General features: G+C 48.2%; 1 protein-coding gene across 1 annotated transcript in view; it reads left to right on the top strand.

Annotated features, from left to right (window-relative positions):
- DNAH10 (dynein axonemal heavy chain 10) overlaps positions 1–13,117 on the top strand; it is a 153,602-nt gene that overhangs the window by 133,685 nt on the left and 6,800 nt on the right. Inside the window, exons 63-72 of the mRNA XM_070475137.1 lie at positions 1,403–1,682; positions 2,859–3,088; positions 3,812–4,085; positions 6,215–6,319; positions 6,724–6,878; positions 7,520–7,674; positions 9,547–9,730; positions 10,515–10,715; positions 11,783–11,992; positions 12,126–12,221. Of these exons, the coding sequence (XP_070331238.1) occupies positions 1,403–1,682; positions 2,859–3,088; positions 3,812–4,085; positions 6,215–6,319; positions 6,724–6,878; positions 7,520–7,674; positions 9,547–9,730; positions 10,515–10,715; positions 11,783–11,992; positions 12,126–12,221 (1,890 nt within the window). The remainder of the gene's footprint in view (positions 1–1,402; positions 1,683–2,858; positions 3,089–3,811; positions 4,086–6,214; positions 6,320–6,723; positions 6,879–7,519; positions 7,675–9,546; positions 9,731–10,514; positions 10,716–11,782; positions 11,993–12,125; positions 12,222–13,117) is intronic.

Here is a 13,117-nt window from a genome sequence, read left to right as displayed (position 1 = left end):
TTTTTAAAAAATAGATATTATAACTCTTATTTATTTATTTTTGGCTGCACTGAGTCTTTGTTGCTGCTTGAGGGCTTTCTCTAGATGCAGTGAGCAGGGGCTACTCTCTAGTTGCGGTAAGTAGGCTTCTCATTGCAGTGGCTTCTCTTGTTGTGGAGCACAGGCTAGAGGGCTTGTGGGCTTCAGCTGTTGCCACTTGTAGGCTCTAGAGCAAGGGCTTAGTAGTTGTGGCACATGGACCTAGTTGCCCTGCGTCATGGGGCATCTTTCCAGGCCAGGGATTAAACCCATGTCCCCTGGAATGGAAGGTGGATTCTTATGCACTGGATCACCAGGGACATCTCCCATCCTATGTCTTAAAGAGGGAGGGTTCAACTTATGGGGTGAGAGGCTAAGTACACCAATGTAATAAAATAGGGTAGAGAGGAAGGGAAGAGGAAGCCTCAGGGGCTGGAATAGAGGAAGAGTTTTTATAGATGTTTTGAGGAAAGAGATCAGGAAGCAGTTGCAAGGTTTGGAGGGAAGTGAATAAGAGAAGATTAATGCAAACATTTTTTGTGGGCTCAGTTTGGACTCTTTTCGAGGTTTTCTGAGAGATGTGATGAGATTCTCTCCTGATCACGTTTTTCCCTAAATTTTGGCTGTGCTGAGTCTGCATTGCAGCATTCAGACTTTTCTCTAGTCGCAGCTCATGGGCTTTGTTACCCCAGGGCATGTGGGATCTTTGTTCCCTGACTAGGGATCGAACTTGAGTCCCCTGCATTGGAAGGTGGAGGTATGTATATATGTAATTATTTATTGTTTTTGACTGTGCTGGGTCTTCACTGCTGCGTGGGCTTTCTCTAGTTGCGGCAAGTGGGGGCTACTCTCTAGCTGTGGTACTGGGGCGTCTCGTCGCGATGGCTTCTCTTATTGCACTGCACAAGCTCTAGGCTGTGGGGGCTTCAGTAGCTGTGGCACATGGGCTCAGTGGTTGTGGCTCCCGGGATCCAGACTGCAGGCTCAGTAGCTGTGGAGCACGGGCTTAGTTGCTCCATAGCTTGTGGGCTATTCCTGAAGCAGGGATTGAACCTGTGTCTCCTGCCTTGGCAAGTGGATTCTTTACTACTGAGCCACTGGGGAAGCCCAGAAGGTGGATTCTTAGTCACTGGACCACTGGGGAGGTCCTCTCCTGATTGCCTTTGGCTGCTGAACTGTGCTTTCCAATAAGGCTGCTCGGAGCCTGAACCTCATGGATTTCTGAATTTATACGGTTGCACACTCTGCTTCTGTCCCTGTTCTGTTTTCCCCTCTGCCTCCCTTCAAGGTGCTCACACATCCACTGCCACCTCCAGGGATTTTTGTTTCCCCTTGAATTTGGCAAGACAGCTGATTCTTAGCCATTGCCTCCCCTCCCTTGCAGGTGGCATCCTTTAATGACCCCGACTTCCTCAAGCAGCTGGAAATGTCCATAAAGTATGGGACCCCCTTCCTGTTCCACGACGTCGATGAGTACATCGATCCGGTGATTGACAACGTCTTAGAAAAAAACATCAAGGTCTCCCAAGGAAGGCAGTTTATCATTCTGGGAGACAAGGAAGTGGACTATGATTCGAATTTCAGACTGTATCTGAACACCAAGCTGGCCAACCCCAGATACAGCCCTTCCGTGTTTGGGAAAGCCATGGTGATCAATTATACTGGTAAGGATGTACAGAAGGTCAGTGTCAAATTTAGGTGGAGACACAATCGGAGCTGGAGGTTCTCATGGGACTTCATTTCATTGTGAATCATTCTCCGAGTCACATCTTTCATAGTCAGTCCATCAGTTCTTGGGTTTCCCTAGTAGCTCAGCAGGTAAAGAACCTGTCTGCAATGCAGGAGACCCAGGTTAGAGTCCTGGGTTGGGAAGATCCCTTGGAGAAGGAAATGGCAACCCACTGCAGTATTCTTGCCTGGGAAATCCCATGGACAGAGGAGCCTGGTGGGCTACAGTCCATGGAGTTGCAAAGAGCTGGACATGACTGAGCAACTGAGCACACATGCCTAGAAGTTCTTAATGAGGAAGGAACATCTAGAAAGTTCTGGGGTCCTGTAGAAGGCAACGAGTTATGTGTCTTGAGACATGATAAGTCTGGACCGTAGGACTCAGACATTCACACTTGGAGTCAGGTGAGACCCCTCTCTGCGGGGGCAGAAAGCTATTCTCTGTTTGTGTGTTTAAATATATGGCTTGGTTTTAGGTTTCCTTCTTCCTCTCAGTTGAATTCTGTTAGGAATCAAATGTCATCTTCCACATGTTCTAGATGGTCACACAGGTTCCTAGATGGGTTAATCAAGTACGTAGGCTTTAGGGGATTCCCTGGCAGCCCAGTGGTTAGGACTGGGCACTTTCACTGCCAAGGGCTTGGGTTTGATCCCTGATTGGGGAACTGAGTGCCCACAAGCCGTGAGGTATGGCCAAAAAAAAATTGGGTTATGCTTTCAGCAAGGAGTCCCCCCAAGTGTAGGAGCCCCGAATTTGATCTTAATGCATCATCTCTCTTGCTGTTCACCTCTCCATGTAACAGCATCTCTGTTTTATTCTGTCCAACAGTTTTCACCTGGGGCTTTGTAATGTTTCTTAATGAATTTATTTTTTAATTGAAGGATAATTGCATTGGTTTCTATCAAACATCAACATGAATCAGCCATAGGTGTACATATGCCCTCCCCTTTTGAACCTCCCTTAAAGATGGTTTTGATAGAAGAGTGAGTCCTCATGTTCCTGAGATGCTGGACCCACCCCCCTGTCATCCCAGGCACCACTGAGTTGGGGAGAACACACAGGGACCGGCTTGTTGGGGGGACGGCAATAAAGGGCCTCCTCTGCCCCCCAGTCACGCTGAAAGGCCTGGAGGACCAGCTGCTGAGCGTGCTGGTGGCCTACGAGAGGCGAGAGCTGGAGGAGCAGCGGGAGCACCTCATCCAGGAGACGAGTGAGAACAAGAACCTGCTGAAGGACCTGGAGGACTCCCTCCTCCGGGAACTGGCCACCTCCACGGGGAACATGCTGGACAACGTGGAGCTGGTGCAGACCCTAGAGGAGACCAAATCCAAAGCTACGGAGGTATGAACTGCAGTGGATGGAAAATACTTCCATCCTGGCCCTGGAGTCTCAGAGGTGTTCCCAGGGACCCCTGTGCCTCACGTCAACCTCTTTTAATCAAGAGTGATGGAAAACCCAGCCCCACTTGCCTTAAGTCCAAAGAGAATTTATCCTCTTAGAAATCAGGTAAGTCCAGAATGGCTTCAGGCAGGGCTGGATCCAGGACTCCAAACATCATTAAGACACAGTGTTTCTCCATTTCTGGGCTGGACTTCCTGCTGTGTTGGCTTCCTTCTCTGCCTCCCTGTGGAGCTGAGCTTCCCTCATGGTCACAGGTTGGATCCCTTTACTTTCCCCGAAGAGAAGCGTGAGAATCTTCTATGTCACATGCTCATCCCGAATCACTCCCATGGCCTTGGGATGCCACGTGTGGATTAGTGGGACCTGAGTCACACGCTGCTTTCCTAGAGATGGGGTTGAGCCCCACATATGAATGAAAGGAGGAACTCGTGTCTCGAAATCAAACTCAGGGATGGTTATTAGAAGAAGGGGGCACAAGGCCATGATAGTCAAGCCACAAATACCTACCTACACCTCGAAAGAGGGTGGGAGCCCTTCCTATGAGCACCTCCTGGGTTTCTTTGCTGCCACCCTCTCCCTCACTTCCGACTTCTTACATTTTGCCCCTAGTTCGTAAGTCTTCCTGGTTTTGGCCATAAGTGGCAACGTGCACCTCTTCTTTAGGTATCAGAAAAGCTCAAGCTGGCAGAGAAGACAGCCCTGGACATCGACCGACTGCGGGACGGCTACCGGCCGGCTGCCCGGAGGGGGGCCATCCTGTTTTTCGTGCTGTCGGAGATGGCACTTGTCAACTCCATGTACCAGTACTCCTTGATCGCCTTCCTGGAGGTCTTCGGGTTGTCACTTAAGAAGTCGCTGCCTGACTCCATTCTTATGAAGCGATTGAGGAACATTATGGACACGTTGACCTTCAACATCTATAACTATGGCTGTACAGGTAAGTACCTCTTTGCAATGATCAGGACCAATGTGCCCTGTGTATCTGTCTGTGTGTCCAAATGTTTTTTTCTTGTAAGAACACCAGTTAGATTGGGTGAGGACCCACCCTAAATGCCTCATTTTATTTTTTAAATTCATGTTTATTGGTGTACAGTTGCTGTACAATGCTGTGTTAGTTTCAGGTGTACGGCCAAGTGAATCAGTTGCATATATCCCCTTTTTATGGTTCTGTTTGCACATAGGTCATTGCAGAGTATTGAGTAGAGTTCCCTGAGCTAGACAGGAGGTCCTTATTAGTTATCTATTTTATACATACCTGCGTGCATGTTAAGTTTCTTCAGTCGTGTCCGACTCTTTGCGACCATATTGACTGTAGCCCTCCAGGCTCCTCTGTCCGCGGGGATCCTCCAGGCTCCTCTGTCCGCGGGGATCCTCCAGGCTCCTCTGTCCGCGGGGATCCTCCAGGCTCCTCTGTCCGCGGGGATCCTCCAGGCTCCTCTGTCCGCGGGGATCCTCCAGGCTCCTCTGTCCGTGGGGATCCTCCAGGCTCCTCTGTCCGTGGGGATTCTCCAGGCAAGAATACTGAAATTGGTTGCCATTGCCCCTTCCAGGGGATCTTCCTGACCCAGGGAGTGAACCCATGTCTCTTATGTCTCCTGCGTCAGCAGGTGGGTTCTTTGCCATTGGCGCCACCTGAGAAGCCCTGTTTTATAAATGTGTGTGTATGTTAACCCCAATCTCCCAATTTATCCCTCCCCACCTCCTTTCCCCCTCGGTAACCATAAGTTTGTCTTCTGTATCTGTGGCACTCGTCCTGATTGGTAAATAGTTTCATTGGTACCATTTTTTAGATTCCACATAGAAGTGCTATCATGTGATATTTGTCTTTCTCTGTTTAACTTACTTCATTCAGTGTGACAATTCCTAGGTCCATCCATGTCACTGCAAATAGTGTTCTTTTGTTCTTTTTTTTTTTAATGGCTGAGTAACCTAATCACCTCTTAGAAGTCCTGTCTCCAATTCTGAGGTTTGGGGGATTACAGCTTCAACTTATAGATTTTCAGGAGACACAATTCAGCTCATACCAGTTAGGCAGGAGAAATGTTGAGGACTATTGTTCCTATAGGTCAATCCTTCTAACACATATAAAGTAGAATTCAGATTTTGATTTACACTTTTTTTTTCCAGGACATATTTTTTCTGGTTTAAAAAAAAAAAAACTCTATTTGTTTTGCATCTTCCTATTCATAAAGAGTCTGTTGATGGAATGAGCCTGCTCTGTAATAGACTGGCCAAATCTGGCCCACTGTATGCTTTTGTAAATAAAGTTTTATTGGCACACAGCCATGCCCATTTCTATAGATATCCGTCCATGGTGGCTTTCACAGTAGAGAGGCAGAGTTGAGTAGTTATGACAGAGACTGTCTAGTCTGCAGAGCCAAGATAATTCACTCTCTGACCCTTTATAGAAAGTTTGCTAATAGCTTCTTTTCTACTGTAAGAACTTTTGCTTTGAGTTTTGGGTAACTGACTAGCACTTCATTCAGAAGGCGGCTCTGAACCTCCATCATACTGCCCTTCATCAGCTTGGGGACCCCCCTCCTCTTCCCAGGAGGGTGTGGTAAGTGCTGCCCAGAGACATGACCATTTCTGATACGTACAAGTGAGGGTCACTGCCCACTGCACTTTCGAGTATGACTGTCAGTTGAGTTCGTGTGTTTTTTGTTTTTGTTTTTTGACTGTGCTGGGTCTTAAATGCGATGCTAGGCCTCTTCACCGGGGTGTGCAGACCTCTCCAGTTGCAGTGCATGGACTTCTCTCTAGTTGTGATGGGTGGGCTAGGTTGCCCCATGGCATGTGGGACCCTGGTTTCCTGACCGAGGATTAAACCTGTATCCCCAGCATTGGAAGGCAGACTCCCAATCCCTGGACTACCAGGGAAGTCCCCAAGGTCAGTTTTTGCACTCAGATATTCACGGACACCAAATGCAAAGATGGTTAAATGCACCTAACTGTGCAGTTGAGGTGTTTCATTTCATTTCTCGGAAATTTAAGCAAGTTGTGCATAAGAAACCTAGTGTTTAAATGCATTTATTTTATCCAGACCCATCTGTTGTCTCCCTTCAGGGTTGTTTGAGAGGCACAAGTTACTTTTTTCTTTCAATATGACTATCAAGATAGAACAAGCAGAGGGGAGAGTCCCCCAGGAAGAATTAGATTTCTTCTTGAAAGGTAATGAGCTTGTCTTGTTTCATGCTTTCCAACTCCCTGGACCCACAGTGCACATGCATATGAGTTTGTTCGCTAAACAACAACAATAATTTTCCATCCTTAAAATCTTACTTCCAGTAGCACTGCTTTAGTAAATATCTCAGTTGACAGTTCCAGCCTCAGATATGGTTCGAGTTAATTTAGAGCAACCAGGCTCTGCCTTAAGGCTACCCTGAGACTGGAAGCCACTCAGAGCTTCCTGGCTGGAGTCACAGACAGTGACGAGGAAGCCAATGCCCCCTTCTCTTTCCAACCCATTTTGAGAAGTGAATTTCCCCCCAGAGTGAGAGAAGTCCCAGTACAGAGCTGCTTACACTTCCTGGTGTGTTGATGTCAGCTGTTTACATCTCTCCTGTTGTCATTAGGAAACATTTCCCTGGAGAAAAGCAAACGAATCAAGCCCTGTGCTTGGTTGTCTGACCAGGGATGGGAAGATATCATTCTTCTATCAGAGATATTTCCGGACAACTTTGGGAATCTTCCTGCTGATGTGGAGAAACATCTGACTGTCTGGCAGGAGGTGAGCTCATGTTCCCTTTCTGTTCCTTCCCTTCCTCACATGTCAGCAATCCCCACGCTTAATCTGTAGCCTAAGTCCTTACAAATGAGAAGATATGTCTCTGAGTGACTCATGCAAAGGGTAGCCAAGGCCCTCCACCTCCCTGATGGAATCCTCCTTTATCTGGTTCAGCTAGTTTTGTGGGAGAACCATCCATCTTTCTGTCCATATGTTTATCTCTCTGTCCATCCACCCCTTCATCTATCCATCCACCCATCTGTCCATCTGTCTACCCATCCATCCATCCATTTATCTATTAATATCTGTCCATCCATCCATCCATCCATTTGCCTATCTGTCCATCTATCCATCCATTCATCCGTCTATTTGTCCAGCCATCCATGTATCCAAGACACTTTCTGAGCCTCTGTGGATTGACTGTGTCCATTGATGGGCACTGGGGACTCAAAGACTCAACAGTGAATAAGACTCAGTTCCTTTCTTTCTAAAGTTCATAGTTTTGGTAAAAAAAATGACAGAGCTACCTAACATTGCCTGTAAATTTCATCCCTTTACAGAGGCTTTGGGGATCTTCACCTAAAAAAGGGGACCTATCTCATTTCTGAGTTGATGCCACCGTGCATATTCTTTGCTTTCCCCAGTGGTATGACCTGGATTCCCTGGAGCAGTTTCCATTCCCGCTGGGTTACGATGTGAACATCACCGCTTTCCAGAAGTTGCTTATTTTGCGCTGTTTCCGTGTGGACCGGGTGTATCGGGCCGTGACCGACTACGTGACTATAACAATGGGAGAGAAGTAAGTGAGCTTGTGTCTGCTTGGTCCTTTCTGTGGGGCAGGATACCTAATGTTACCTCCTCCTGGGCTTACGGATGGCAGGCATGGCCAGCTCCGGAGAGGACTGTCTAGGAGCACAATTTGGTAGCCAACTCAGGAACAGCGCCATTCAAGAGAAATACGATGTGAACCATTTTTGTAAGTTCAAGTCTTCTGGTGGCCACATTCAAAAAGGAACAGGTGAAATGGTTATCATAAGCACATAAGTATAGTACATCATATGTAACAATGTTGTAAATAAATAATAAGTATTAATAGTAAATAATTGTATGGACAGGGGAACCTGGCAGGCTATAGTCTATGGGATCCCAAAGAGTCGGACATGACTTAGCAACTCAGCAACAACAATTAATAGTATATAAGTGAATTTAATTATTAAATAATACAAATGGACTTATTTACAAAACAGAAACAGACTCACAGACATAGAAAGCTGACTTATGGTTAGCAAAGGGGAAAGGTGGGGAGGGGGGAGAGATAAACTAGGAATCTGAGATTAACATATACACACTATGATATATAAAATAAATAAACAACAAGGACCTACTATATAGCACAGGAAACTATTTAATATTTTGTAATAACCTAGGTGGGAGAAGAATCTGAAAAAGAATATATATATTATAACTGAATCACTTTGCTGTACATCTGAAATGAACACATTATAAATCAACTATGCTTCAATTAAAAATTTATAAAAAAGAAACAGGTGAAAATAAATAACAATTATAAGTATATAAAATCTAATATATTAATATATAACAATATAATATATATGTGTATTTAAATAATACATAATTGTATTTAACTCAAATATTAAAATCTTAACACATCATTAGTGGAGATATTTTGAATTTTTTTGGTATCAAGGCTTTAAACTCATACAGCACAATATACTACATCTCAGTTTGAACTAGCCACACTTCAAGGCCTCAGTAGCCACATGTACCTGATGGTTATCATATTGGAAGCTCTGGAATCAAGTGCAAAGCTGGATGGGTAATTTAGGGTGTGTGTGTACTCAGTCGGTTCAATTATGTCTGATTCTTTGCGACCTTATGGACTGTAGCCAGCCAGGCTCCTCTGTCCATGGAATTTTCCAGGCAAGAATATGGGAGTGGGTTGCCATTCCCTCCTCCAGGGGATCTTCCTGACCCAGGGATTGAACCCGAGGCTCTTAAGTCTCCTGCATTGCCAGGAGGGTTCTTTACCACTGGTGCCACCTGGGAAGCCTGTGACAAACTCAAATATGCTGGTAGGTGATGGAAATGCATGAACGAGACTGCATAGGGACAGGGGCAAACTGGAGTGGTCAAGTCCTGGCCAGTAGCCTGTTAACCTCTGCTGACTGATGCCAGGTGGTGGTGGGGACCCAGATCTCTGACTCTTCAAAGGAAACTAGAAATTTGGATTTCTACACAAAATCTCCCAATGTTTATGTGCTGGCAACTAATTTTTAAAAATCTTGATATATTGGCCATTCAGGACATGCCTGTGAAGCTGCTGGTGGGGGACTTCTGGGTTCAGTGCCCAGGGCACGTCCACCTGGAAGGCTGGCCTGTCAAAAGGCACCCAGCACAGAGCAGGTCTCCTGAACCCAGCCTGGATGTATCGGGCTATGCAGAGAGGTCCCTGTGATCCAGGAGCTGACCATCCAGGGAGTAAGATGTGTATGAACACTGGATACCTAACAAGAAAGGCTGAGCAAAGAACGACATCAGAGGAGTAGTCAGAGGTTCTAGATGCTGGCAGGCAGAGCACTGGTCACGCTGGCCGGTCCCTGCCCAGAGCTATCCTCCCAGGAGCATTTTCCAGTCGTGTTTCTTTCCCCAGGTACGTGCAGCCCCCGATGATCAGCTTTGAAGCCATCTTTGAGCAGAGCACTCCCAACTCGCCCATCGTGTTCATCCTGAGCCCCGGCTCGGACCCTGCCAGTGACCTTATGAAACTAGCCGAGCGCAGTGGTTTTGGAGGGAACCGCCTCAAATTCCTTGCCATGGGTCAAGGTCAAGAAAAGGTAAATCATTTTTGGAAGCAACAAGCCCTAAACGTGCTTGAGGTCCCGGAATGAATTCACGAATGCCTGGCTTTAAGCAAGAGTGCCACCCACACACCAGCACCATGCTTTTCCAGTCTAAGGAGCAGGAATCAAATGTCACAGCGATGATGACAATGTGAACAGTAGTTCTAGAGCTGACCTTCCGTGATCTCCCGGGCTTGCACCCTTATGTTGTCAACAGTATGTTCTGCTATTTCCAAAGCACTTTCTTTTTAAAAATAATTAATTAGGCTGTGCTGGGTCTTAGTTGCGGCATGCAGGATCTTTAGTTGTGGCATGTAGGATCTAGTTCCCTGACCAGGGCTCAGATCTGGGCCTCCTATATTGGGAGCTTGAGTCTTAGCCACTGGACCACCAGGAAGTCCCTCCAAATCTGGTCATCATCGCATCTGGTGATCACCTCCCTCGGTCCTTGCAACAACCCTGTTTTGGATCAGGCTGTCACTGTTGGCTGCCAGTGGCCAGGCCACCCCGTCAGGGGGCAGGTGCCAATGTGTCTGAGGTTGGAGCTCTGGGTGCCGAGGGAGGCCAGTGAGTGCAGCCCAGTGGGCCTGGGTGACCTGGAGGAATGCTCAAGGATTGTATCTTCAGAGGCTCCCTCTGCGGCTCCGGGACCGCCGGCTCCTTTGTGTCTTCTGCTGCAGTGGCCAGCAGGTTGTGGGGGCTTGGGGAGGGTCTGGGAGAGCACGGGGTGGTGCAGCCTTGGGACGCCGACACTTCCCTTCTGTCTCCGTCGGACCAGGTGGCCCTGCAGCTGCTGGAGACGGCGGTGGCTCGCGGGCAGTGGCTGATGCTGCAGAACTGCCATCTCTTGGTCAAGTGGCTGAAGGATCTGGAGAAGTCCCTGGAGAGGATCACCAAGCCCCACCCTGACTTCCGCCTGTGGCTCACCACAGACCCCACCAAGGGCTTCCCCATCGGGATCTTGCAGAAGTCCTTGAAGGTCTGGCTGTAGGATAAACAGATGCGCCCATGGCTCAGTTCCTCAGTTTGCCTCCCAGTTTTGCTACATCTGTGTGTGTGTGTGTGTGTGTGTGTGTGTAGGATAGAGTTGGGACCCCTTGCACCCCTCTTCCCCAATTCCATCTCTCTCTTCAGAGAGAAGCACTGTCCAGAATAAGGTGATGATCACTGGGTGACAGTGATGATTCCCAGGCCTGTCTTTATCCCTTCTGCATGTCCCCAAAGCACGTGTGGGTTAGGTTTCACGGACCTCACATTTATTAACCCTCCTTTTTATCTCTGATGATTGGCCCACCCACAGCCCACAGAACCTGAGTGCTCGTGTACAGAAGTTTCAAGGGATTTACAGGCCCTGTTTAACTTAGTCTCCGGGGACATTTTGGGGAAAGGTTTTGTCATCTCTCTCTGCCTCTGGGACAGGTAGAGGGAAAATGTACCTCCTTCTGTTTTACATTTCAGGATCCCATGAATCAGAAAGAGGTTTAAAGAGCCTTCCTGGGGTCATTTGATGAATTAGGGCAGAGCTGGAACAACATCTAGGTTGGGGTGTGTGTGTGTGTGTGTGTGTGTGTGTGTGTGTGGCTGGGCTGGGTCTTCACTGTCATGCATGGGCTTCGTTTGTGGCGTGCATGCTCAGTCACTTCAGTTGTGTCTGACTCTTTGCAGCCCCATGGACTGCCCGCCACTCTCCTCTGTCTGTGGGATTCTCCAGGCAAGAATACTGGAATGGGTTACCATTTCCGCACGGGGTTAATTGACCTGTGGCATGTGGGATCTTAGTTCCCCCAACAGGGATCAAACCCTTGTCCCCTGAGTTGGAAGGTGGATTCTTTTTTTTTTTTTTTGGAAGGTGAATTCTTAACCACTGGGCACCAGGAAAGTCCCCAATATCTAGGTTTGTTTTTTAAAACTCATTCGCCTGTGTCCTTGACTTTCGCTATTAGGGAAACAGGGAAGACGCCCCGTTAGGATGGCAAGAAGGCCATTCTTCAGAGCCTGGCTCCTGGGTCTGGGGTCTCCGTCTCCATCTGTCTCCCCTCCTGACAGGTTGTGACTGAGCCACCCAACGGCCTGAAACTCAACATGAGAGCCACGTACTTCAAGATCTCTCCTGAAATGCTGGACCAGTGCCCACACCCGGCTTTCAAGTCCTTGGTCTATGTGTTGGCATTCTTCCATGCAGTGGTGCAGGAGAGGAGAAAGTTCGGGAAGATCGGCTGGAACGTGTACTATGACTTCAACGAGTCTGACTTCCAGGTGAAGATGCGGCTGCTGCCTCTGCCCAGGGACACTCCTCTCTCAGTGGTTCCTGCCCACGTTTTCAGAAAACGATCAGAGCCTGGATGGCTGTGGGTTTGTGGATACCCAGGCCTGTTCCTCCTCTTTTAAGGTCTGCATGGAAATTCTGAACACATACTTGACAAAAGCCTTCCAGCAGCATGACCCTCGGATCCCATGGGGTAGCCTCAAGTACCTCATTGGAGAGGTAGGAGCATCCTGGGGACCCTCTGCACCTCTCCACCCCCCACCCACACTGGGGTGGGCCGGGCTATGGCCTGGCACCCCTGGTCCATGGCCTCTGAGCCCTCTGGGTCTCTCTTCTTTAAAAAAAAAAAAAAGATATTTCTTTTTGGCTGTGCTGAGTCTCTGTTGCTGCTTGGGCTTTCTCTAGTTGCGGAGAGTGGAGGCTCCTGTTCGGTGCAGTGCATGGGGTTCTCATTGTTGTGGGCTTCTCTTGTTGTGGAGCACAGGCTCTAGGTACATGGTTTTCAGTAGTTGCAGCTCCTGGGCTCTGGAGCACAAGCTCAATAGCTGCGGCACACGGGACTTGGTTGTTCCACAGCATGTGGGATCTTCCCAGACCAGGGATTGAACCTGTATCCCCTGCCTTGGCAGGCGGATCCTTTATCACTGAGCCACCAGGAAAGCCCTGGGACTATCCTCTTGCTCCTGCTGCCGGTCAGTCAAAGGCCCCTGGGTCCCTATGAATACCTCAGTTCATCACTCCATTATTCCTCATTCTAAGTGAGCAACCTTCACCGGGGGGGCCTGGACTTATTGTCCTGGGGACTCACGTTCCCCACCTAGGATGCTTCAGGCACATCACTGGAGCACTGCTCCTGTTTAGCTGGCCCGGAGGTCCACTCTGGAGGCCACGATCTTATACAGCGTTTGTGGAAAAGCTTCCCCGGTGGCCTGCACGTGGCTCAAACAGAGAAAACACCATTCCAGAGACAAAAGGGGCTGCTGGCTTCCTGCGTTGTTTTGTTGCTTATTTGCTGTGTTTTGGGGAGTTTGGCCAATTGCACACTGGCTCCCAGCATTTCACAAGAACTGCTGTCACCTCGGGCTCTATGAGTCTGCACACAAGCCCTCTCGTAT

This window comes from Odocoileus virginianus, chromosome 12 (assembly GCF_023699985.2).
Source record: "Odocoileus virginianus isolate 20LAN1187 ecotype Illinois chromosome 12, Ovbor_1.2, whole genome shotgun sequence".
In the NCBI taxonomy this organism is placed as follows: Eukaryota; Metazoa; Chordata; class Mammalia; order Artiodactyla; family Cervidae; genus Odocoileus; species Odocoileus virginianus.
The sequence above is the reverse complement of the archived record's forward strand: the minus strand, read 5'-3'. Positions and strand labels throughout refer to the sequence as shown.